The following is a 25,405-nucleotide window of genomic DNA, read 5'->3' on the forward strand; positions in this document are numbered from 1 at the left end:
AGAATAATATTATTCCTAAGAGTACTCGTCGTAAATAATAATTAACTTATCGATAAGCTTACGTAGCGACTCTTTATTAAAAAAGTAACTTTATTAATAATTACTATTATACTTTTATTACTATTATTAAATAAAAGTAAAGTATATAACGAATATATCGAGATTATCTTTCTTTATTATTTAAATACTAGCGATAAGTACTATAATACTCTTATCGTAAAGAATAGATTAAGGCTATCTTTACTAAATAAAAGGCTATTCTAATTAATTAAACGATTAAAGAGATTAATCGTTAAAATATTAAAAATAAATAAATTCTATCTTTACTATAAGTCTTTACTTATAAATTTAATACTAATAAGTATCTTAATAAATTTAAGGCTCGTATCTATATACGAAAGAATCTTTAAATAGACGAGAAGAATACTTACGTAGCTACTCTTATACTTAAGATCTTTCGAGCGTTAATAAATATTATCGCTTACTTTAATTTCGAGATTTATTAAACTAACGCTATTAATATCTTTCTAAACTCTAAGATTAATAAGGAAGTATATATCGATTACTTAAAAGAATACGATAATAAAGGTAAGAGTCTACGCTTACTTAAAGCGTTATATAGCTTAAGATAATTATTATTACTATAGTATAATATATTTATCTTAGCTTTTAAAGAGCTTAATTTCGAAGAAGTACTAAAAGTAAATTACTTATTACGAAATAACTAATTAATCGTTTTCTTTTATATTAACGATATTATAATTTTCTATTAACGTAATAAATAAATATAATTCGATAACTTTATTTAATAACTTTAAGAATACTTTACTTTTCGAGTTATTAAAGATATTAATTAGTTTTTAAATATTAAAATTATTAGGGATAAAGCTAATTATAAGCTATAATTATATTAGAATTTATATATTAATAAGCTTATAAGTCGATTTTATATTATATTTACTTAATAACGATAAATTATACTAATTATTATTAAGTCTCTTTTAATTAACGAGAATAAGACTACGTTATAGTAAATTTATATTTATTAATAACGAATAGACTTAATTAACTTTATCGTAGTAGTAACTAAACTAGATATCTCTTTAGCGTCCTTAAAGCTTACTTAGTTTCTTATAAACTCGTCTTAAAAGTATCTCGACGCTATTAATAAAGTAATTAAATATCTTAGAGATATATATACTTTAGCTATTAAGTATTTACTTATACTCTTTAGTAATATCTTTAAATATATATTCAATATATTCTTCGCTAATAATAAAGACTCTCGACGAAGTTTAGATAATTATATTATTATCTTATTTAGCGAAGTAATTAACTAGCGAGTCTTTAAGTAAAAGATCGTAATAACCTTTTCTATCGAGATCGAATTACTTACCCTATTAAATATAGTAAGTAAAATAATTTAGTAAGAATAACTATTTAACGATATTAATCTTAATCTTAAGTAAAAGTCTACTATCTACTTTAATAATCTATAAGCTATTCGTCTCTTAACGAAGTACGGCTATAAGCTTAATACTCGTCTACGATATATCGATATCTATAGATATTGGCTTAGATAGGAAGTATAATACGATAAGATTACGATTAAGTAGGTTCTTACTAACTAAATAATTATCGATAGCTTTACTAAGACGCTTTCTCGATAGCGATTCGAATTATTTATATAATAGCTTAATTTATAGAATATTAAGGATAGACTCCTTAACACTAATATTAACGCCTAGTAGTAGCGACGGCGATAACTATAACGAAAGATAACCTTCTTCGTCCGCGATAGAATAAGGAGAGAAAAAGAAAAGAGTAAAAAGTATATTTATATAGAGTCCTAGAAAGATAGAAAAGAATCTCGACGTTACGTAATATAACACTAAGCTACGAAGGCGACGACGAGATCTTCCCTAGGGGGGTATATTAAACGGCAAGATTACGCGATAGCTTGCCGCACTATTCAATAGTCTGATAGCGCCTTGTTACACTAGCGTTTAAGGGCGACGACGAGGTCTCGATTAGTAGGTAAATCACGATTATAGGAAGTGGGTAAATGATGCCTCTCTCACCTATAAATACGTAGTAAGTACATAGGTAGTTATAAAAAGGCAGAGAATTCAATGTATCATATCATGCACACTGTTTGACAAATGCATACAAGAAATATGTCTTGATATACTTGTCCCAGCCCTGGTTGTTTCACAGCCTACTCTTCTCATCCCCGGACAATTCCACCACGATCTTTCCCCATGCCGTACCCGTACTGAGTAGTTTTAGTGCATCTGACACCGACTCTAATCCAGAGAAAGTACGTTCGGTGTAGGCGATACTCTTGATCCCACCTTTGTCGATCACTTTGAGCAATATGTTCCAGACCTGAGTCACAGCCTCCGGATCCTGATTAGCATACTCGCCCCAGAAAAGGCCGCTGACGGACACATTCTTCAGTAGTATTCGGTTCGTGGCAATTTTTTCAATCTCCCCTGCGGCAAAGCCGATCACCACAAGCCGTCCGTCCCAGCGAATGCACTTCAAGCTTTGATTGATAAGACCGAGCGGATCAAGCACTACGTCCACACCACGGCCTCCTGGCGTGTGTTTCTTGACCGTACTTGCCCAGTCGCCGTTCGAATCGACGACATGGTCGGCACCAAATTTGCGCGCGATCTCCATTTTGTTGGGCGTGTTTGAGGTTGCAATCACGGTCATGCCGAGAAACTTTGCGATGGATACCGCTGCAAGGCCAACGCCACCCGCAGCGCCGTGAACAAGGACATAGTCACCTAATATTCGTCAGTGGCGTCTGGCAATACTCGAAATTCTGTCCTTGCCTTTCTTTGCCCGAGCTCGTAGAATGAGCGCCGCATACGCCGTTGGTGCTGTGTAGAAAAGACTGCTCGCTTCCTTGTAACCCCACCCTTTAGGAATGGGTCTCAGATCCACTTCCTCGGCCAAGATCATGGTCGCAAATGCCCCCAGACCTGCTCCAAAAACACCATCTCCAACCTTGAAAGTATGGTTCCATTTTGTGCCTGTCGGTACAGCGAGAACCTCTCCAGCAAATTCATTGCCTGCAATGAAGGGAAGAGGTGGTCTTTGTTGGTGCTTGCCTTGAATTTGCAAGATGTCAAAGAAATTCATGGCACATGCACGAATACGAATGACATATTTTGTTGGGGAAGGTTTGAGGTCCGGAAGGCTGGAAACTTGGAGCCCATCTGGGCTCTTCACAAGAGCTGGAAGCTGTATTGCCTTCATGCTCGTAGAAGGGTAACAGAGTGGGTAGTTCTGCTGGTGTGCAGTATGAATGTTTTCCTGCGAGGCTCAAATCCTATTGCTACTGTTGACGGCAGAGCTCAATTGGATGCGTTGATGCAACGACGGTTTCGTTCCATGATCTGTATGGGATCGCTGTCTATAGTGTCGATTGGCGAAGCCTAGACTTTATAATTGCATGCTTGGGAAAGAGTGAGGGGGAGATAGTATTTGATCACTGGGGCGGTCCCATGCCGCGGCACGGAGTTCGTTCACCGCGACAGGCATAACTCTCCCGAACCTCTGAGATCTACAGAGGAACCTTCCAGGCTCTGCCAGCATCAAATCACTATCAACCAGGTACGCATTAAGCCTTTCTTCCAGGCAAGCGACCTGCCGAAGTTGCCGAAGGTTATCGCCTGGATTTTCACAAAGGCTCACGTTTCTCATGGAGAACCGAGGGCCGTGTCGGTATGATTATGTAAGCATTCCGAGTAGTCCCGCAGGTCCATTGGTGATCCACGCTGATCTACCTTGCAAGAATCGATGCCCAACTGTGTTCTAAGGCGAATGCTTATCAGCAGGTACCTGCCCTCACTTAAAACCATCCCGTCCACAGTATTCACACATTCTCGTCCATGTTGTCGAAGTCCTTTGTGAGTTCATGAAGGACTTGTCACTTCTTAAGGGGCGTGGCCGCCTATAAGACTATATAAGTGTCCACGGGTTGAACATTAGGTACGACGCAGCTCTCTTGACTTAGTTGAAGGTAGTTGACCGTCTTTACATGCCTTGGCAATGCCAAGGTGGCTGAATAATCACATGTGCCTGACGTACATGTCCACGTGATAATATGCCGCTTTGTCAAGAATTATGTAACCTGGAATAACTTCGGCTCAGGTTGAATCAAACAAGGTTCTAAGTACTTGGCGTGTGATGAGCATGACGTATACACCTTACTATATGGGTACTAGCGGGTGACAGTTGCTAAGCGTGCCATGTTCTTGAGACTCGCGTTTTTTTTGATGTTTCGTCAACAACAATCTTCGGTCATCGCGATATCATCTACGGCAAGATCTCATCTATTGTGGACTTAATAGCGATTCAATTCTTACGTGATGTATCATGCAACTATTCGGCCTTAGGCAACATCATGATCGCAATCTCTCAACCTCATAAATCTATATTCTCATTGCCGCACTTTTCATAACGGTCATGCAGCTATGTCCGATACATTCGGCAATATCATCAATGGCGCTGCCGGCACTGCGCAGGGAAGGGAAGGAACAACAGTCCAGACATTTGTTATTTCACTTGCGGCTGGTTTTGTCCTATTCGCCGTACAATTCGGAGCATTCCTGATTGTCCGGAATTACCTTTGGGCAAAACGAATATATCAGCCAAGATCCTTCTTGATCGCATCCAAGGACAGAGTCAAACCACCACCAAACAACCCACTCAGATGGCTTTGGTTGATGTTGAAAACCCCGAATGACTTGGTCTTACGTAAAGCAGGCATGGATGCCTACTTCTTTCTCCGGTATTTAGGGATGTGTTTGATCATGTTCTGTCCTATGACCCTGATCATCCTCCCTATCCTGATCCCAATCAATTACATTGATGGCAAGGGAACCAATACGATAGGTACGACCCACTATAACGTCACTGGCCTAGATACACTGGCGTGGTCCAACGTGGCACCACAGCATACCAACCGCTACTGGGCGCATCTTCTCTTAGCGGTAGGAGCAATAATCTGGGTCTGTTTTTTGTTTTATCACGAGTTACTGCATTATGTCGTCAAGAGGCAAGAATACATGGGAAATCGACTTCATCGACTGAAAGCTTCGAGCACGACAGTCCTTATCATGGATATACCCAAGATTTTATGCACCACCGAAGCATTGATGGAACTCTATGACGACTTTCCTGGTGGGGTACGAAGAATCTGGCTGAACCGCAACCTGGAGTCACTCGCAGGAAAGGACAAATTATGGAGGGAATACGAGGCTCGTCTAGAGAATGCCGAGACCAATCTGATTCGCAAAGTGATAAAGCAACATCGGAAGAAGGGAAAAGGAGTCAGCGACGTCAATCTAACCGAGATGTCAACGCTTAAAGAAGGTACGACAGACGCAAGGCACATCGGTAGCGAGCCTGACGCCGCAGGACCAAGGGAATGTACGACCCCGGCAGCTTGCGAATATGACCTTGAACATGACCTGACGACGAAAGCTCTGTGGACCAAGTACGTGACGCCCAGGCAACGAGCACATATGCGAATACCTCGGCCCAATTATGCAAAAGTATGCAAACTTCCCTTGGTCGGTCAATTCTTCTCGCTGAAGGTGGACACTATTTACTACTGTCGGCGTGAACTTGCGCGCCTGAATCGGGAGATTGAGGCAGAAATCGATGCAGCAGATCATTGTCCGCAGAATGGATCGGCTTTCGTCCAATTCAATACTCAGAAGGCAGCACATCTGGCTTGTCAAGCCGTCGCTCATACGATGCCCGGACGGATGGCTCAACGAACGGTCGAGATGTCACCAGCAGACATTAACTGGCCCGCGCTTAATTACACTGGGCGCAACAGAGCTGTACGACTCATCATCTTTGTGGTGCTGTTCATCGTTCTGGTGTTTGTTTTCGGCCTCATATCGTTCTTTACCGGACTCTTGTCGAGAGTGTCGACATTAGCTGGCTCAACTTCCTGGCTGCATTGGATAGGCACGCTGCCACGCTGGTTCTTGTCATTCGTACAAGGTACTCTCCCTCCAGTGATCCTCGTTGTTTTGTTGAGTGGTCCAACACCAATCGTCCTTCGAGCAATGACGAATAGCACTCGTGGGGCTACGACAGGCTCTCGAGGCGAGCGTTCCCTTCAGCTCTGGTACTTCATTCTTCTCGTCTTCGAGGTCTTTATCATACCAACCATTTCATCTGGACTCACCAGCATTGTACAAGAACTCATACACAATACAGCGTCCGTACCCGAAATTTTGGCGACAAACTTACCAACTGCAGCTAATTACTACTTCTCATTCTTGATCCTTCAAGCCTTGTCAATAAGCTCAAGCTCAATCTTGCAGTCGATCCGTCTGCTGAACTTCTACGTCTTCGGGAGGGTCAACAGTCCTGATGAAGTATTCCGCAAATTGAGCTTCACCTGGAGAACTCGAATTGGATCCAATATTCCTTGGTATACGACGTTTGCCGTCATTGGACTAGTCTACTCAGTTATTGCACCACTGATATTGGTTTTTATGCTTCTCACATTCAGCCTCTTCTATGTCGTTATCAAGAACAACGTTCTCTACGTCGTACGCACGGGGAACGTTGATAGCGGTGGTTTATGGTTTCCAAGTGCTATCAATCAGACTTTCACAGGTTTATACTTCATGGAGGTCTGCCTAATCGGCCTTTTCTTTCTGGTGCGCGATGCACACAACAAGGTCTCGTGTGAGGCTCAAGGCATCATCATGTCCATCGTCTTCGTGCTTACTATCATGTATCAGATCTGGCTGGCAGTGCATTTCAGTGCACTGTTCAAGTACGCTCCTCTCCAGCTGGCGAGCGACACGTTTCTGCATGATAAGGAATCCCAAATACCAACCTCGACTTCGAACCTGCAGGACACTGAGCTGGCGAGTGGCGAGGTCAATGCTACCAAGGAGAAAAGAGTTGAGATGGCAGTACCTGCGGAACAGGCCAAGCAAGCTGAACGAGCTTCACGATCGCCTTCTCTCGCCGAAAGTCGACGTTCTTCTTCTCAATCGCTGGGCACGACACACTTGTCTCGCCGTGGAACAGACATGGAAGCGCAAAAGGAGCACGACAAGCATCAAGCTAGGCGTATCTTGGCGCGCTTACATCGACCTCTCGACGAAGCTAAGCTCGCCGGACTCGAGTCAGACCTCTCCCGAGCCGAAGCATATATCAGTAGCACCTTTATACCACGCAAACGCGAAGTCACAGCACTGATGATGAATGATCCTATCAGTAAGATCATTATGCAGCATAACGATAACTTGGAAAACCTTACCAGCGAAGAGCGAGATATGTTAGTCAGTGTTGCATTCATGCATCCCGTGCTACGAGACCCGAAACCGAGCGTATGGATCCCGAGAGACTATATCGGCGTTAGCGACGATGAAATCAGGAGGATGAGAGCGCTGAATCAGCATATTTCGTTCAGTAATAGGGGAGCTTTCTTTAACAGGAGATTGAAAGTGGAGATTGATAAGCCGCCACCGGATATGAGCGAGTTTACGCTGGTAATGGCGGAGTTATAACTCTATATATGTGTTAAAGCAATACAAAGGTCTGGTATATGGGTTTGTTGCAGTGATTCAGGGCGTTATGATACTGTATAGAGCGACTGTTTATCTTCAGATAGTAGGATCATATTAAAGTATAGCAGCCTCGCTCCCGTGAACTTTAGGGCTATACTATGTATTATAACGAATAACCCATGGTCAAGACAGATACTCAGAAGCCCGAAGAATAGGCCTATTGGACCATGAATCCTGGAGCATTTGAGTGTAGTTCAGGAGAGGTAGGAGAAGCTACAACCATTGAAAATAACCGGGTTGCCTTCCGGCAGCGGCAAAGGTACACGATAACTTCCCATGAACAGTTCAATTAAGCTTGGAAAATATTGACCGTCCATGTAGAGTAGGAAGAACTACCCATAGTGGCAGAACGTAGAAGCGTAATAAGGTTCTTGTATTGATACATAAAATATTGATTAGGACGACTAAGCGACGTTTTCCATGTTCATGGAGCTCTTTAGGCAGTAGTACCTAATACTAATCTCGATGAAGGAATAGTAGTGGCCCTAATGTTATAGCGATGACGGAGGCACTAATCCGTAGGTGATGGATGCAGGTGCGAACATACAGAACACAAGCACATTGCAAGTGTTCAGTATCTGATTCTTTTCTCCTTCTCGAAGATTGCCACTGCTGAAAAATCCCATATTGGCGGCTGTTGTTTCTCGTAAAAGCGCTGGAGGAACGATAACCATCAATGGTCATCAAGGATGCTTGTGTGTGGGCGATCCTGGACTCGATTTACCAAGGAGTAATAATTGATAGTAATCAGACGAGAGTCCATTTTGTGTCCATGGCGTAATCCCTTCCTGTACGTTAAAATGAAAGAACAAGACACAACAGAACACGAAAGCGAAACGGCCTCGGTGAACATACTCCGTGGTGCCTCACAATAGGTTTGCGAGACGTGTTGTGCATGCATGTCTCACGTTGGTTCTTGCTCATGGAGATTTGAAGTTCGGGCTATGATCTCCACAATCAATGTCGGCTTTCCGGGGGTTGAGCTAGCAAGCCGCGCCCATGGGGAAGTCAAAGCACGTATTTCGTACGTATCATGGAGCTAGAACTCCACCATAGGCTCACCGTGTAAGTTGTCGTAATTAGAACACTCAACGCTTGTTTCCTGTTTTCTCCCGTCTCCGCACGAACGGCACGAAATTGCAATCAGTCCGCGGAGCACAAAGTTGAACAGCCCAAACATAGAGCTTTGTAGCCTGCTATCTAAGGCTCAATTCAGACGGCTAAACCTGACTCGCAACAAGCACCCACGCCCAAGACCTTTTTGATCGAATCCATGGCTTCCTCGGTCAGCGGCCCGGTACCGTGGTGGTAATTCTCTTTACGAGTTTGGTGGAGGCCGCCCCATGGGCGTCACCAGTCAGCAGGTCATGTCGTACTCGCAAGATTCGTCTTTGTGCTGCGCCATGATTGAAATGGGAAGGGAATATGGATTGTTGGATCGATGTGTTCACTGGGTCCCAAGAATAAGAATATGTATGTCCTGGGACATGTGGCGTGTTATCCTCGGCAGCATTCGCGTTTGCAGGGTCGAGTCATGACATGTACTGTACCCCCGCACTATCAAGGTATTCGTCTGGGGCTCTTTCTGTGCCCGGAAATTCGGAGCATCGGTTATAATCCGTGAAACTGTTAACCGGCAACCCCCTACCGAGGCTATTCACAGCACTCTGTAGGTCCGCATCAATACCTGGGGTCTAGATCTTCCAGGCGCCACCAGATCGAAGCTACCCCGTACCGTTCTGTATATTCTGAGAGAGAGATATCGATTGACTTCTCCATGGTGGAAGATCCTTCCCCAACTCACCAGATTCCATTCGCGCTTTTCTGGCAGGATGATGTTCAGGTGAGTCAATATCCTCGGTAGCTTGGAATCAACGATTGCCTGTGGCAAGAGTCATCAGGTCCTCCGTCTAGAGGTACTATCATGATTCATCGTGTAGACTGCCAATCACAATGCAATAGCTTGATCGAAAGTGAAGATCTTGATGGTTTTGGACCTGCATAGGGAGATGAGATGTCTCAGAGGTAGACTCTCGGTTCCACTGATGTGTCTGCCGGAAGACAAGGCCTATTTGATTGCACGGTATTTGGATATACCTGGCCAGTTGAGAAACTTGTGACCTGTCTGCAGCCAACCTGACCTGAACCAGCGAACTCACATGTGAAGTTCAGGCACACTAGATCTCCAACAGCACCAGCTTCGCCTTATGTAGGATGCCATAGACCAACCTCTCACATGCATCACAACACATTTACGAGTTTTATTAAAATTTGACAGATTGAGTTCTGAGATTGGACTTTAGTCAACGATATCAGCATTGTCGCCTCCGGCTCCGGATTGACCACTAGCAACTGAGAAGGGCAAGCAAGTTGTCTGAGACACGTATTGCCGAGTGGTGTATACTCCGTCAGAAGTACGACAGCGCATATTCACCACTGAGAGTCACAAATGGAAATCCTCCGCACTGACCAGGGACCCTTATGGTTGCTGACAGTGGAAACGTGCTTTATGAGAAGTTCGCATTGTATCCTGAAGTCGGAAACATTATTCACTGTTTGCCACTTACGGTAGCGATTTTGACACTTAGCTAACTATGCAGCCATATTGATGATAACCGTCTTGGGCTCAGTGAACAGCCTTAGGGCGTATTCTCCGAATTCTCGTCCAATACCGCTTTGCTTCTTTCCACCAAAGGGCGCTTGCAAGCTTTGCAGGCTCACACAATTGATACCAACGACCCCTGTTTCCAATGCTGAAGACATTCGCAAGGCTCGCGTGATGTCCCGTGTAAAGACGCCAGACATCAGACCAAACTCGGTGTCGTTGGCCAGTTTCAAAACTTCTTCCTCTGTCTCGAAGGTCTTGATAATACTAACCGGTCCAAAAATCTCGTTTCGATATATTTCTGCGTCATCCTTAGGGTTCAAAAACAATGTTGGCTCCATGTAACATCCTTTATCGCCGTACTGGTTGCCTCCGACAACTAGTTCAGCCTCGTGTTTTCCACGCTCCACGATCTCTTTCACGCGTTCAAGCTGTGCCTGGTCGATCATTGGCCCCAATTTCACATTCGGGTCTTGGGGGTCTCCTAAATCGTTGACAGCTGCCTTCATCCTTGTTTTGTATTCTTCGATGAAGCGGTCGGCAATACTCTTCTGAACATATACTCTTGAGGCAGCAACACAGAGTTGGCCACTTCGTGTCAGAATTCCGTTGATTGTCCATGTGAGTGCGTTTTCAAGATTGGCATCTTCGAAGATAACCGCCGGGCTTTTGCCTCCAAGCTCTAGTGTTACACGCTTCAGATTACTCCGAGCCGCTGCCACTTGAATTTTCTTGCCTGTTGTGATCGAACCAGTAAAACTGACTTTGCGAATTTTCATGTGCTCGGCCAGTAAGGCGCCAGTAGATCCAGGACCTGTAATAACTTGAAATACCCCGGGAGGAAAGCCGGCTTTCTCAAACAGAGCCGCGACCGCCAAAGATCCCAGAGGTGTCTTCTCGCTGGGTTTCACAATCATGACATTTCTGGTGGCAAGTGCTGGTGCAGCTTTTAGGAAAACGCAGGGCACAGGGGCATTAAAGGGGTTGATAGCAGCACAAACACCAAGAGGCTCGTGTCGAACAATTTTGACAAATCCTGAGACACACCGTGATTAGTTGCGACCACGGGGTTTACGCAATGCCGACTGACCATCGTCTGCGGGAAAATAGTCGCCTTTCTGTTTGTCCGTCCAACCCGCGTAGTATAGCAAGCAGTTTCTGATGTAGTTTCGTTCACGAACCGGAGCTAGAGACACCGGGATGCCTGATGTCAAGGAATCCAGCGTTAGGATTGGCGTCAGCTCCTCCTCTAGCAAGGCGGCCAATTTGAGAAAGCATTCCGTTCGTTGCATAGCAGTAAATCGACTCCATGGCCCATGGAAAGCGTCTTCCGCATATTTTACTGCCGCTTCGACGTCTTCATGCCCAGCGATTGGGATGTTGTCGAGAACAACAGTGTTGTCTTTGGGGTTTCGGAGGCTATACGTCTCTTTGCTCTTGCTGGCGACATACTGTCCATTCAAGAACAGCTTCGTGTAGAGCTGCGGATCCAAGCCGGCGCTACCCATCGCTGCGTCTTTCTTTTGTGCTTCGATAAACTCGCAATGCTGGTCAGTTCAAGGCGCTTTCCATGCAATGAGGTATTTGAATCAGTTTCTTAAACTGCTATGCTGACGCTCCTGAACGTGGAGTTCAATGTCAAATCGCCCCAGTACCTCGGCCCGAAAGCTACCTCACCCGAATCCAAGTTGGCGGTAGAGATTGCCGACATCTCTGTCAGTCGGATTAGTAAGCCATTCAGCATGGTCGTGGATGCTGCTGAAACCTCGAAAAGATGCTTTAGGCGACGGAGCAATCAAGTCAATTGCGAGCTTGCACCTACGACTGTGCAATTCCTTTGTCGTATGACCTCGAGGAATCACTTGGCGGATTGACTTGCTGCGGAGACCGGGGAACCCCAGCACCCTACGGAGTGCCTTAAGTGCCTCGGCCAGATCGGCGAACCCCTCATAAGCGGGGTTTTACCAGAATAAATTCAAACTCGTCATCAACTCTGCTGTCCTGGGGCAGAAATAATTTGAAGTACTGACAATTGCATCGACCAACAATGGCGGAGGAAATGGAGGTTTGGGCCTTGACAGAATGGAATACACCTCTTCAGAAAATTCGCCAATCCGTTCCAAAACCCACAAGAACGGAAATTCTGGTGAAGGTTACCCACGCTGGTGTTTGTCATTCAGACCTGCATTCAGCTGAAGGCTTCTATGATATGGGCGGAGGAAAACGCTTCTACATCAAAGACCGTGGCATGAAGTTACCATTGGTACTTGGCCATGAGATATTAGGAGAAGTTGCTGCTGTTGGACCAGACGCAGGATCCGTCTCGTTAGGGTCCCGCCAAATTGTCTATCCTTGGGTCGGCTGTGGTACTTGTACACGATGCATCCAGGAGGAGGATAACTTATGCGCTGCACAAAAAGGGCTTGGGACGCTGAAGAATGGAGGCTTTGCCGAGTATGTGGTGGTCCCCCATCCGAAGTACCTAATCGATCTGGGCGATCTCGATCCTGCGGTGGCATGTACTTTTGGCTGCTCAGGAATCACGACCCTCAGCGCAGTCAGCAAGGTCATGCCTTTGCCACCGAACGAGCCGGTCCTCTTAATTGGGGCGGGAGGACTGGGGCTCGCTGCCATATCGGTACTGAAGGCTTTTGGACACGAATGCATCATCTCTGCGGATATAGATGACAAAAAACTGGTTGCGGCCACCGCAGCCGGCGCAACAAAGACTGTCAACACCTCTGGCCCGTCTGCAGCCAAGGACATTCTTGCCGCGACGAATGGACCGGTCATTGCAGTAATCGACTTTGTAAACAGCTCGAGCACGGCCAACCTGGTGAATGGCATAACTGCCAAAGGAGCCAAGTGGGTGCAAGTTGGAGTGATGGGAGGTTCAATCGAATTGTCTCTCGTAGGCAACATCTTCAAGGGTCTGACCATTTATGCAAACATCACCGGGAACTTGGAACACCTACGTTCAGTGGTGCAGCTAGCGAAAGAGGGAAAGCTCGCGCCTGTGCCGGTGCAAAGGATGGACTGGAATTCAGTGAACGAAGCTTTTGACACCCTTAAAGCCGGAAAGGTTACTGGGCGAATCGTGCTGGTTAAATGATCTGATCGGTATAGATAGGCATAATAATCGACCACGAAGTTGTTCCACCAATTTAAAGATCAGCTCCAACGGTACTCGGGATGCTTGATGTGACAAAACTGCTATCTTCTAGAAAAATCTCTATGTTGTGGAAGGGAATCTGATCAAATCCAACAAGGACACTAGAAAGAATACATGTTGCGAGATCAAAGGACTGACACAGGTGCTGTCCAATCGTCTGCAACGGTCGTCTCCCAATGTCCTGGCGTCCCGGGGGGAAGCCACGTGAAAGTCAGGCAGGTAGGTCGCGCGCTGGCCTACGACCACCTCCTCCGGTTGGGCACTCCAACCTCGGTTATTCGTACCAAGAAGTTCCATGCGGGCGCTCCGCAAGAGAACCATTGCACGTGCAACAGTGAAGGTTGGATAGTCCTCGGTAGGTTTAATATCCAGCTCTTGCCGAAACATTTGCAGAGGCGAAATCCAGTTGGGGAGGCTATTCGCTGTATCACTTACTCGCTAGAGACTTGTAATCGATCAAACTTTCCCCATCGAACTCTTACCGAGCTGCCTTGCGAACCCCTTGGAATTACACCAAAACCTTGCCTGCGCAGCCTTGTTCGATTGTACTAGTCAAATCGCACGAACCTGGAAGCGTAAAGCATCTGTCAGGCTCTGGATTCGATCCGGATTTCCAGTTCGAACTAAAAGCCAATCTCTGTGGCACACCTTATGATCAACACCTCGAACTAAAGTGGAGAAGCAAACTTCCAACTTGACATGACTTTATGAGCACAGAGAGCTATAACTCAATCAATTGACTACACGTGTATCATTTTGCTTGCATAGTTAAGTAACTGTGCCATTGAGGCCTAGTCGTGTTTTGTCTCCCCAATCTGCCAACATCATACAGACCGACCAAAGGCTTTATACTTCAAACAGATATTCTATTCTTATATGTGCGCATAGGTGCTGTTATAGCTTCGAAGAAAATCTCTATGCAGCAGCCATCTCAACCCTCATCTCATTCAAACCTGCAACCCATCACTAAGCCGCAGAACATCGGTAGTGAAAGTCCCAAGGACCACAAGATTCGTCCGCGGGGAAAGGTCGCTTGCTGCGAATGTCGTCGCCGAAAAGTTCGATGTGATGTCCAACAACAAAAGAGTAGTTGCACCAATTGCATGTTGGACCGAGTGAAGTGTGTCCTACTCAACCAGAACAAAAGGTAAACCGCCGCAAGCAAGTACCTGGAAGAAGTACTAATGGACACAATCAGGGCACCTTTTCAACAGGTAGATCTGGTCACTCACGGCGCGGCCTTCAAAGAAACACAGACCCGGGAGCGACATGGAGCTTTATCTGATCACAAGCACCACCCAGTACATATTAGGGCTGAAAAGCTGCACTATTTGAAGGCGGTAGGAGTCTTCAATGTTCCCGACGCCTCGACAACCAAGCTGCTTTTGGAGACATACATCAAGAACGTTCACCCCTTCTTCCCACTTATCGACTTACATGACTTCCTCGTAACAACACTACTCTTCGATGCGCAAGACTCTATGCCAGGGGCTCACCTGATGCTCTTCTACTCAGTCCTAGCAGCAGGGCTTAAGTATGTCGATCCAAGCATATCAGAAGAGATCAATCTGGCTCTCCCAGGCGACTTCAAGGAGAGTCTACATAACAAAGTCAAGGTGAGCTGGTTTTGGAGTCGTTTTTGGTGGACCTCAACTCATGATCCATAGGCACTGCACCAAATGGATTACGAACGCGACCGACTCGTGCTCTGTCAGTCCATGATATTGATGAGCATTGTGCTGGAGGATCCGGACGATCCAGAAGAATGTAGAAAATGGCTGAACCTCGCATGGCATTATTTGGAATCTTCGCCTTTGTTGAACAACACATCTCGCGTAATGTGCTCTGCCCGGACGGAAGCTATGTGGCGCCGGAACTGGTGGGCTTGGTATGTCCAAGATCGACGACTGTCCATAGCCATTCGACGACCAGTCCTTCGTCCACTGCTGGCTGACATTGTGCCACAACTATCACTGACCGATTTCGAGGTCCGTTGTCACTCACCTACAGTCACAGACGTTTACTCTTCTGTGCCAATGTTGAGCAGTACCAAATTGCAGTCGGAAGCCATCGAGATCTGCATTGCGAACAACGAACTTTATACTCACTTTGACTTTCTATTGCTATGCGAGAATGTCGACTTCTGCCAGGGGCCATGGGACTGGGGTCCTTACCAGCCTCGTCACAGAGTCTGGCAGCAGCAACGTGCCGATCACAGTCGTGAACAAGGCCGCCGAAGACTACTCAAATGGGTAACAACGTATTCGACTTACGTGCTAGGGCCACAAAGCCTTGCGAAAACAGACGATGTATGGGGGCAATGCTGCACCGAACTGCAGATTGTCTCTACCTCGGCACTCAGCCTATTGATTTGTTCCGATCTCTCAAAGCCTGAAGGCAACCAATCTGTTGCACACTATCAGAAGAGCCTCGTCAAGCTCATGGAGTCTGCAACGGACATAACGGACTGTTTTCTCAGGCTTGGCAATCTGGGCCTGCTACATTGTATTTCTACCAGTACCATCCAGCTCTTGATGCCAGTTGCGGCCTTGCATCTAAACCAATGTCAGTCCCAGGAAACAAGGTGCCGGACGCCAAGCTTTCGGAGACTCCGTCAGTGTGCTGCAGTCTTGAAATCTCTGAGGAGCCGGCACCCCTCAGCACGAGCTTGTAGCGCCTTCCTGGAAAGTGTGATAGAGCGCTTGACAGGTTCTGCTGGGCGCTATGTGGAGCAAAGCGTGGAGAGCGTGCCTCGGCGCGAAGAGATGCATGGTCTGTGGCAGATTCTCCAGAGCGCAAATGTACCAATGGTGGAAGCCGCAAGGAATCGGAAATTACTGAGCACAGAGATTCCTGCATGCATTGGAGACTCACATATAGGCTCAAATCACACCACGAAATCCCTTCATGGGAACACAACTAAGCATCCTGTTGCTTCATACGACGCACATGATCATCCACCCAGTCCTCAAGCAGGAACGAAACCCGACCTGACAACCTTTCATTCTTTATATGACGCTAACGAGCTTGGGGATCAACCTGCACCAGACAGCCTCGATCGCACTTCGACTGAATATCTCCCTCTCGATCTCTGGACTTCCGTAGATATCCCCACAGGTCCGACTATGATGAATACAGCCGAAGCCTTCCGCCACCTCAGCTGCATTGAGCCGCACAAATTGACGATTTAGTATACCATGTATGGACCCGAAGCGAACGGTGATATGATATACACCTAGAAGAGAATGGAACCTGTTGGGCGGCTGCTTTCCGTTCCGAGATGCTGTGACCCGTTGTGTTGAGCACACTTCGCAATCACCGACATTGGAAGATTGGTAGAGACAGCATCGACTATATATGCGTCGATTCTCTTACTAGAGCCCTAACAGGGATATTCATGTGCCGGAAAGTACTTCGCACGACACGTCTCCGGTGCATTGTTTACTTGTGGGCTGCCGTCAAGTACTGTCTTCTTCTCGATTTCGATCATATGTTCCGACGCGAACGCCGAGAAAATGAGGTGCATATCGTGGTGAAATATTTGATGTCCATCTAAACTTAGCACCTGCCTGTCACGAGGTTTGGATGGCGGCGAAGGTTTCTGAACGAGGTTAGGTGCATCGTGTGCTTGTGTGTAATTCCACTCCTCCAAAGTGTCGGCCGCTGAGCGGCAGTCGGGTTACAGCCGAGGGATTAGAGGATTACTGGCATTTTCTCGCATTGGTGACAGACCCTCGTGTCTGAAGTTCAGCGGGGTAACGCAGGGTTGGTGCACTCGCTGTCAATATACATTCCAAACACTGCACAAGACCAAGCCGAAGACTGTGTCATACTAATTTCCACGCAATAATCATTTCAGGTGTTTCTAACAACTCAGCGTTCATTCAAGCTCAATGGACGCTAAAAAGGGCGTACCCGCATCTCAGATACACATCCCAGAGTATCAAGACTTAGGTCCTGTCCATATCCCGGCCTCTGTTTCCCTGGAGAGTCTTTCTGGGAAGTCAGTGCTGGTCACTGGAGGCTAGTTCAAGCCATATAACAATTACTAAATACCTCTGACTTGTGAAGGTGCTGGCGGGTTAGGCAAAGCATATGCTTGGGCATTCGTTGAGGCCGGGTAATGATCCAGAGGTCACCAGCGAAAACTTCAGATGCTGATGAGGAGCTAGCGCCTACGTCACTGTTGCTGATTTAAAGGACACTTTGGGCAAAGAGACCGTTGCGGAGCTGGGGAGGTATTTCTCTTCATTGTCGAAGTTGTGAGGCTTTGACTGAAAGGATCCCAGGAATGCGCAGTTTGTGAGATGCGATGTCACTAACTGGGACGAGCAAGTGCGGGCCTTCGATGCAGCCACACAAAATTCTCCGCAGAAAAGCTGTGATGTTGTGATCGCTAATGCGGGAATAGTTGGACGCGATGACATGTTCACTCTACAAGGGGGCCGGGTCTTGACCTGAAATTGCCAGTCTAATATTGTTGCAGATCCTGCAGAACCTGCGTCAAAACCCAACCTAGCGACTATGGACATCAATCTCACGGGCTTACTTTACACCGTCAAGCTTGCTATTCATTACTTCCGGCGCCAGCCAGTCGAGCCATCAAGGGACCGTTGTCTTATCCTCAAGTCCAGTCTAGCAGGCTATGTCGACCTACCAGGGTCAATACAGTATAACGCATCAAAGTTTGGTGTCAGGGGCGTGATGAGGAGCCTCCGTCGAACAACTTGGAAAGAAAGTATCCGAGTCAACTTGGTGGCTCCATGGTCAGTCGTTAATCCTGAGCTTAAGACCACTGATGTTCTGATACCATGTTAAGGTATATTCGTACTCCCATCCTTTCCCCAATGGCCCAGAAGTACCTGGACGATAGTGGGGTTGGGTTTGCTCTTGTTGAAGATTGCTGTCGGGCAATGTTGCTCCTTGCAACTGATACAAAGATTAATGGTACGTGTATCGCATCCCCACGTTTCTGGAAGAAATGGTACTAAGCTTCCACAAGGTCGTGCCCTGGGAGTAGTGTCTCGACAACACGCATCAGGGATACATGGATCTTGACCTTGATGATTACAAACCAGGTAGTCTATACTCAGATTGGCAGAAGATTGTTATGGATACGGCCGGGATTTTAGTAAGTGCTTTTGCCTTCTCAAGGGTGATTCGGGTCTAGTGAGACTAACCTTTCAACTATAGCAATAAGTGTACGTTCCAAAACTGCGGTTGCGAAGATCTACGTTGGCGGTCGCCCACCAGAAATACGATCTAGAGCCCTTATGTACGCAACACAAATCATATACCTAAATACAAAGCTCAGTTCTATGCTGGCTAAACCCGCTTTGCAAAAAAAAGGTCGCAAAAGAAAGGCCTGAAGTTGCCTGAGTACCTCTAGCCAAAGCGTCAACCCTCTCTTTGCAACGCCCGGACCAACAGATGATTCGACTAGCCCACATGATCAAGTCTAGATAGCGTAGACGACTAATGTCGTCAAAGTACGTGTGACTATCCCGCCATCTCGATCTTCACGTACTTCGAACCGAGACAATTTGCTTATAGCTTATGATTTGCTTTGAGCGACCCTTTCTGGTCGATATGAGCGAATTGCTCGTACCATTCCAGTGAAGCAGGATTCAAGATCGTTGAGCTTGGGGTGACCTTTTGACCCGATACGATTTTTTTCACCGGCAATTCTGTCTTTTTCCCATTCACGGTCATTGGTATCTCGGGTGTTTCAAAGATGAACTTTGGAACGTGCCGGGGACTCAGGTCCTGTCGAATACGTGTTCTGATTGCCTTTTCGAGCTTATTGTCGTAGGTATGGCCCTCTTTCATTTTGACGAATAGCAAGACTTGCTCATCACGATCATGCAACCGTCGCTGACCTATACATAGCATGTCTTCGATTTGGGTGAAGATTGTTAGAGTATTATAGATTTCTGCGCTTCCGAATCGCACGCCTATACGATATCAGTGCTTGTAATGCATGTAGAAATTGGGGACTTAGACCGGATGGGTTTAGAACGCCGTCACTTCGACCAAGAAATTGAACGCCTTTTGTCACAGGATCCATACGAATATAGTCTCCTTGGTGCCAAATACCTGTAAGCTGTTAATCCCAATGCTTTCTTCATCCCATTTGTTCGGTGGGAATACCTTGGAACTTCTCGAAGTATGCAGAGTGGTATCGTTTGCCGTCTTCATCGCCCCAGAAATATGCCGGCTGTGACGGGAACGGTGCTGTGCATACTAGTTCGCCAGCCTGGCCAGTTGCTTCGATGGGATGACCATCATCTGAATAAATCTGGACGTTCATGCCAAGCGTTCGCGCCTGGCACCAACCGGCATAAACAGGTAGATTTGGTGCACCACCGACAACTGTAACAAGATCGTCAGCCAACTAGGTCATGTTCAATGAGCGACATGTCTTCTCACAAGCCCCTGCAATGTCCGTCCCTCCGGCTATACTACTGAGTTGAACTGGCCCAAAGACCTTGTAGACCCAATAGTACTGCGGCTCTGTGAGCACTGATCCAGTACTTGTTATAACTTTCAATCGCTTTAGGTTATTGACGTCTTTTGTCGTAATGCCCGAACTTTCCAGAAGAGAAAGATAATGTGCACTGGTACCAAAGTGTGTAACCTGTAGGCGGCCGAGCATATCCAGAAATTTGACCGGACTTGGGATGACAGGCGATCCATCGTAGAGAATTGACCGGGCTCCGCTCAGCAAGCCGGAGACTGCGTAGAGATACATGATCCAGTTTGTCTGTTATAGCAGTGTTAATCTGGGGCCCCGTGAGCGGAACAGCCTCATTTACCGTTGTATACTGCATGTAGACACTATTTTCGGTCATGTCTGTGCACAGAATCTGCTCGAGCTTCTGTTTCAAAAGTACGCCTCCAGCAGTATGCACAAGACATTTAGGTTGCCCAGTCGTCCCGGAGGAGTAGACAACTACAAGTGGATGTGAGAAGTGCAATTGGGCGAAGGCGTAGTTCTCTGCCACGCCTGCCGAGAAGCTTTGGAGGCTCTGAAAGCCGGCTTCCAAATCATCCATGTAACTCTCGTTGTCTCGGGGGATCACTACCAAGGTCTGTAGATCGCCCCGTGTCCGGAGAACAGATGCGACCCGCTTGGCTTTCTCCAAGCATTCAATCCGTTTGCCGTTGTAGACGATCCAGTCGTCGGTGAACAAAACTTTTGGCTTCACTTGCAGGAAGCGGTCGAGGATGCCTTTTTCACCCATCTCAGGAGAGCAGCAGGTAAAAATAGCACCTATCGATGCCGCAGCTAGGAATATAGTGAATGTACTGATACTGTTTGATCCAATGCAGGCCACGCGATCAAGTCTTTGTACTCCAGCGCGTGTCAGTGCATTGGCAAGAACTCCGACGCGACTACGGAGTTCGGAGAGGGAGACATGTTCGATATTGCTTCCGCCTTCTCGAACTCCCGTAAGTATCGGTCTTTCGTCCTCAACCGGCGGAGCATAGCTTGATTCGAGGATATTCTGAGCAAAATTGAATCTTGCTTGTGGAAACCAATTCGGGACTGGGGTGAGGCTGGCTGCCTCTGAGTCCGTAATGGCGTAATCTGGCTGAATTGAAGCCTGGACTTTTGTAAACTCCCAAAGAAGCATCCAAAAGTCATTCAGGCTGTCCGTCGACCATTCCCAGAGGTCATGATAGTTACCTAAGCATAAGTCAATACGCCATGGTAGGTACAGTCTTATCGAACTCACTGAGGCTCAAGTTATGTTTCTCGTTGGCCAAGTGACGAAATGACTCAATTCTCGTAGAAGCGACCTCTGGATGTGTCCAGAGTGACCGCAGAGGTGCCGACATTTTATGTATTTGATTGAACCTCTCAAGAATTTTTAGGACGTGGTTGACGCTCGATTATGGTCTCGAAAGTTACGAAGTCGATGAATTAAGGTCTGATGCCGTGCAATGTTTCAAGGTACCGTTCGGGGGAGCCCGTGAATCCCCGCTCGGAGGTAACGTGGACCGCATGTCTGACCTGTAGCCGCACCCAGAACGAATGGTTTACGGCCAGAACTCGGGCAGAACGGCCAAGGCCGGAAACTTTTATTGTCTACATCAGGGCCTCGGCTAGGTGGAGGTTTAAATTCAAATGCCGAGGAATATCACTGAGTAGGTCGTGAAGCAACCATCATCTCAATAACCCAAGATCGATCTGGCACTGCACCTATGACAATAGCTAACATAGGCAGAGAATAGCGTTTCCATTACGCACAGCCACTTGCTTCTTTGTTCTGTTCTTGCGCCACTGCTCCCTCGTCTATGATGCATATGGCCTTACCAACCATGCTTCCGGAGTGACTCAGTTTAATCATCTTGGGTACCTCAAGTAGTCCGTGAAATACGTTCTTTTGAACCTGGATGCCGTGAAGTGCCACCAGGTTTAGCATATCCTGACTGACTTCAGATCCAGCAATTAGCGATCCGATAACATGAATATCTCTGAAGATCAGCTCCACGAAAGGTATAATGACATTATCCGGCTGGGCGACTTGAACCATAGTACCATGCATCTTCGTAAGAGCACATGCCAATGCAGCTGCTGTGTCAGCATTACTTACATTGACTGTGGCATCCACGCCTGGTCCCTGTGGAATGAAAGCTTTGATCGCTTCGACAAGTTCATTCTTCCCTTTTCGCGCGTCCAGAACGTAGTCTGCTCCCGCCTCCTGCACATCTCAAGACCTTCGTCTCTCGCTTCCACTGCCACAACATTCAGCCCAGGAGCTTTTGCAAATTTGATACCCAGGTGCCCAAGGCCTCCACCTGCACCCACAGGATGCTTCACGTCCTCCCAAACAATGTTCCGCTGTCGGCTGCAGCCCTTATCGAACCTCTTGCCACTGCACATCATGCCGTCAAGGCTGCTAGGATTGCTGATTGGGCAGATATCAACGTCCTTATCATTGGAGGCGGCCCGGTTGGTGTGATGACATTACTAGCATTGAGAGCACAAGGAGTAAAAAAGATCATTGTGTCCGAACAAACTTTGGCTCGACGAGAACTTCTTTCAGGGTTTGCCGATCTGGTCATCAATCCGTTTGAAGAAGACGTGCCAAAGCTGTGCGAGGATCACACAGGAGGTGTGGGACCTGACGTTGTATACGACTGTGCTGGTATTCCTCAGAGCATCGAAAGTGCCTTCAAAGCAATCAGAGTCGGAGGTACTCACGTGAATGTAGCGGTTTGGGAAAAGCCGGTACGTCTACGAAGAATTTCGGGTTTGGCTTATGCTAACATTTCCAGATGGTTTTGCCGATGTGGGACTTTTTGTTCAAGGACATTTCAATCCACCCTGCACTGGCTTATAATGACCAAGACTTTTCCGAAGTCGTGCAAATGCTTTCAGAAGGTATGATTTCTCTTTTCCAACGCTACAGGCCTCTTTTGTAACACCTCTTAGGGAAATTCCATGGTTATGAGAAGTTAGTGAGCACCAAGATATCGTTGGAAGACCTCGTTGAGAAAGGTTTCGAAGAACTCATCCACAACAAAGACGCGCATTTGAAAATCTTGGTGACTCCAAAACTAGACAGCCTGCGAAAATAGCAATCTATATGGATCATTTGAGCTTACTGCAGAGGATGAACATGAAACCTCCTGTTGTGCATAAAAGAGATACAAGATTACATCTAGCTATGTAGGACATATTCTTGATCATCGGTATTTTCCGTTGTTAGCACTGAAGCTCGCCAAAAAGACAGATAAGGAAAGGGCAAGTTTAGTTCGTGAATTTACGGTATTGCTCCCTCGCTTCTTATCTTACCAATGTACATTACCACTATCTCTGAGACGGTCTATTCATATGGACACTTTCTACGTATGTGAGGTTACTTTTAAGAGCTCTTGACGAGGCACGCCACAAACGACAGAAATTGTTCGTTAATATATAGAATGCAAAAACTTGAGACACAAGACCTGGTTACCATCATATTCCGGTATGGTGCTACCATGAATTCATTCTCCAACATTGATCAGAATGCGTGCTCACTCTTCACGAGGAACACATACTAATTCAACCTTCCTACTTGCAGGGAATGCAAGCCAGAAATCTTTTAGTGCCACATCCGCAGGATTGTGATCAGCCGGCAACGTGAGCTCAAAGCTCCTAATCAACGTTGCTATTGTAAGTCTCATTTCGAGCATGGCGATGTTCTGTCCCAAGCAGATCCTCGATCCCAATCCAAAAGGCATGAAATGGCGCCTCATGTCTTCGGTCTCGTTGAACCAACGTTCTGGCTTGAAGGTCTCTGGGTCGGGAAAAGCTTCGGCTTTGCGATGAATGGAATAGTTCTGTACTCCAACAATGGTTCCCTCGGGGATGTATTTCCCATGGAGATGTGTGCCTCCCTTGGGGACGTCCCGCTCAAGTTGCGAAGGAGCGACAGCGTACAATCGGAGGGTTTCCTTGATAACGGCATTCAAGAATGGCCATGCTTCAGCATCAACAAGATCTGGAACTGCGCCCTTGACCGGCATCCTCTCCTTGAGCTCTTCGTAGAGCTTGTCCTGGTGCTGTTTATGTCTCGCAAGTTCGTATGACATGAATGCTAGAGTATTGGAAGTGGTATCTGTGCCAGCGAAGAAGATGATTCCAATCTCACCGTCGATGGCTGATCTTGGAAGGCCGGCTCCGTTCTCGTCGCGATAATTAATCATTTTTCCGACGAGGGTGTTTGCGTCTTCCTTCACCATCTCTCCACCATTCTTCTTCATCCGTTCCTCCTGTTCGTCAACGATATCACCAGAGTATTCGCAAATACGTTTCTCGCCACCTAGAGCGAATTGCCAGTCTTTCGTAGGGATCTTGGTGATCAGCCACCACACCCAGGTGGGAAAGTAGCCTCGAGGTGGGACAGCTGCAATGCATGCGTCCAGGTCATGTACGAATGGATGCTCTGTTTCGTTTCGCATAAGGTTGAAACTCTTTCCAAAGGCTGCAGAGCCGACAACGTCCAGGGCCAAGAAACGGAACTGAGTCACAAAGTCCACGGTGGTACCAGCGCGTTTGCCACACACGCGGACAAAGTCTCTCAGATGTTGATTGATCTCGGGTAAATATGTCACTAGAGCATTGCGGCTCATGATCTTCGAGCTCACTTTGCGTCGATCCGCATGTGCCTTTTGGTCTCTCATGCTGAAAACGTTGGGTGAACCATTGAACGACCAGGAGTCGTAAAAGCTGCTCTTGGGAAACTTTGCTCCCACAGCATACACGGTCTTCATGTCTTCGGTGGTGTTCAATGCCACGTTGTTGGGCCCAATTCGCACTATTGGCCCATACTTTTTGAACTGTTCATGAATCACTGCACACTTCTCAAAATGCCAAAGATGCCAAAGCATCCATCCGTTGGTCAAGGCCGCGAGCTTGGGACCAGGGATCTTGCTAAGGGGCCCGAAGTATGCGCTGTAGATGCGAGGAAGGATGATGGAGGCTAGGTAGGCCAAAGACAAGTAGAGAACTGCATGGCCAATGCTTGTCTTCTGCACCGCAGAGCGTAGACTTCCGGACAGTAAGTGGAAGTCCAGGAGGTGTATGGAGGAATCAGTCATTCTGATCTCTTGAACCAAAGGAAGACGTTAAGGTTGCGTTGTGACTGTTTATATCATCAATTCGAGAAAAGGTTCAGAACTGAGCCGAACTCTCAGATCGCGTGCTCAAGACTTAGATATGAAGTTGCATGCTGGGATACGTTTTTGACCCCCATCCTGTACCCAGAAGACTAGCGCCGCATGTGGGGACATTTGAAGAGATGCATCTACAACAATCGCAAAGAGCATCGACGATATGCGTATGTGCTGTAAAGGTGGGGAGATCTTCTGCGTACTTGCCGTAGATAAGAAACTAATCGAGAGAGATGGGAGTCGCAAAAGCGGTTCGCAATCGACCATTCATTCGCGGGAAAAGTTTCAAAGATGACCACGGGCTTGCCATGAGGGGGGAGTTGACACGAACGCACAACGTTG

General features: G+C 46.8%; 10 protein-coding genes across 10 annotated transcripts; 6 read left to right on the forward strand and 4 right to left on the reverse strand.

The window, feature by feature from the left end:
- Positions 1–1,929: 1,929 nt before the first annotated feature.
- Positions 1,930–3,363, reverse strand: EDD37DRAFT_105851 (uncharacterized protein). The gene is made up of 2 exons (XM_062809170.1): positions 2,844–3,363; positions 1,930–2,795 (listed from the first exon to the last, which is right to left on the reverse strand). The coding sequence occupies exons 1-2, from the start codon at positions 3,268–3,270 to the stop codon at positions 2,212–2,214; spliced, it is 1,011 nt and encodes a 336-aa protein (XP_062676395.1). The 5' UTR covers positions 3,271–3,363; the 3' UTR covers positions 1,930–2,211.
- Positions 3,364–4,275: 912 nt separating this feature from the next.
- Positions 4,276–7,750, forward strand: EDD37DRAFT_619820 (uncharacterized protein). The gene has a single exon (XM_062815880.1). It carries the CDS (start codon positions 4,491–4,493, stop codon positions 7,560–7,562), a length of 3,072 nt encoding a protein of 1,023 aa, XP_062676396.1. The 5' UTR covers positions 4,276–4,490; the 3' UTR covers positions 7,563–7,750.
- Positions 7,751–10,147: 2,397 nt separating this feature from the next.
- On the reverse strand, positions 10,148–12,087 carry EDD37DRAFT_672780 (aldehyde dehydrogenase mitochondrial precursor). Its single transcript, XM_062819457.1, has 2 exons — positions 11,318–12,087; positions 10,148–11,263 (listed from the first exon to the last, which is right to left on the reverse strand). The coding sequence occupies exons 1-2, from the start codon at positions 11,733–11,735 to the stop codon at positions 10,215–10,217; spliced, it is 1,467 nt and encodes a 488-aa protein (XP_062676397.1). The 5' UTR covers positions 11,736–12,087; the 3' UTR covers positions 10,148–10,214.
- Positions 12,088–12,215: 128 nt separating this feature from the next.
- On the forward strand, positions 12,216–13,499 carry EDD37DRAFT_619825 (alcohol dehydrogenase). Its single transcript, XM_062815881.1, has one exon. The coding sequence runs from the start codon at positions 12,275–12,277 to the stop codon at positions 13,337–13,339; it is 1,065 nt and encodes a 354-aa protein (XP_062676398.1). The 5' UTR covers positions 12,216–12,274; the 3' UTR covers positions 13,340–13,499.
- Positions 13,500–14,583: 1,084 nt separating this feature from the next.
- EDD37DRAFT_662320 (uncharacterized protein) lies at positions 14,584–16,759 on the forward strand (the record flags this gene model as incomplete). The annotated part of the gene is made up of 2 exons (XM_062819156.1): positions 14,584–15,015; positions 15,067–16,759. The coding sequence occupies 2 exons, from the start codon at positions 14,584–14,586 to the stop codon at positions 16,588–16,590; spliced, it is 1,956 nt and encodes a 651-aa protein (XP_062676399.1). The 3' UTR covers positions 16,591–16,759.
- A 505-nt stretch (positions 16,760–17,264) lies between these two features.
- EDD37DRAFT_586851 (uncharacterized protein) lies at positions 17,265–17,637 on the forward strand. Its single transcript, XM_062814466.1, has 2 exons — positions 17,265–17,422; positions 17,471–17,637. The coding sequence occupies exons 1-2, from the start codon at positions 17,293–17,295 to the stop codon at positions 17,521–17,523; spliced, it is 183 nt and encodes a 60-aa protein (XP_062676400.1). The 5' UTR covers positions 17,265–17,292; the 3' UTR covers positions 17,524–17,637.
- On the forward strand, positions 17,567–18,348 carry EDD37DRAFT_543866 (uncharacterized protein; the record flags this gene model as incomplete). The annotated part of the gene is made up of 4 exons (XM_062813660.1): positions 17,567–17,637; positions 17,689–17,809; positions 17,870–18,165; positions 18,219–18,348. Coding segments are annotated over 4 exons (618 nt in total), but the record flags the coding sequence as incomplete, so codon positions are not given.
- A 380-nt stretch (positions 18,349–18,728) lies between these two features.
- On the reverse strand, positions 18,729–21,415 carry EDD37DRAFT_619827 (acetoacetate-CoA ligase). The gene is made up of 6 exons (XM_062815882.1): positions 21,139–21,415; positions 20,215–21,089; positions 19,829–20,162; positions 19,550–19,771; positions 19,403–19,495; positions 18,729–19,353 (listed from the first exon to the last, which is right to left on the reverse strand). Exons 1-6 carry the CDS (start codon positions 21,239–21,241, stop codon positions 18,947–18,949), a joined length of 2,034 nt encoding a protein of 677 aa, XP_062676402.1. The 5' UTR covers positions 21,242–21,415; the 3' UTR covers positions 18,729–18,946.
- Positions 21,416–22,015: 600 nt separating this feature from the next.
- EDD37DRAFT_586856 (uncharacterized protein) lies at positions 22,016–22,987 on the forward strand (the record flags this gene model as incomplete). The annotated part of the gene is made up of 3 exons (XM_062814467.1): positions 22,016–22,637; positions 22,685–22,790; positions 22,842–22,987. Exons 1-3 carry the CDS (start codon positions 22,218–22,220, stop codon positions 22,985–22,987), a joined length of 672 nt encoding a protein of 223 aa, XP_062676403.1. The 5' UTR covers positions 22,016–22,217.
- Positions 22,988–23,425: 438 nt separating this feature from the next.
- EDD37DRAFT_662323 (cytochrome P450) lies at positions 23,426–24,991 on the reverse strand (the record flags this gene model as incomplete). Its single annotated transcript, XM_062819157.1, has 1 exon — positions 23,426–24,991. The coding sequence occupies one exon, from the start codon at positions 24,989–24,991 to the stop codon at positions 23,426–23,428; it is 1,566 nt and encodes a 521-aa protein (XP_062676404.1).
- Positions 24,992–25,405: the final 414 nt, after the last annotated feature.

The sequence above is a fragment of the Exophiala viscosa genome (genome assembly GCF_022695815.1).
Source record: "Exophiala viscosa unplaced genomic scaffold EDD37scaffold_1, whole genome shotgun sequence".
NCBI classification, from domain to species: domain Eukaryota; kingdom Fungi; phylum Ascomycota; class Eurotiomycetes; order Chaetothyriales; family Herpotrichiellaceae; genus Exophiala; species Exophiala viscosa.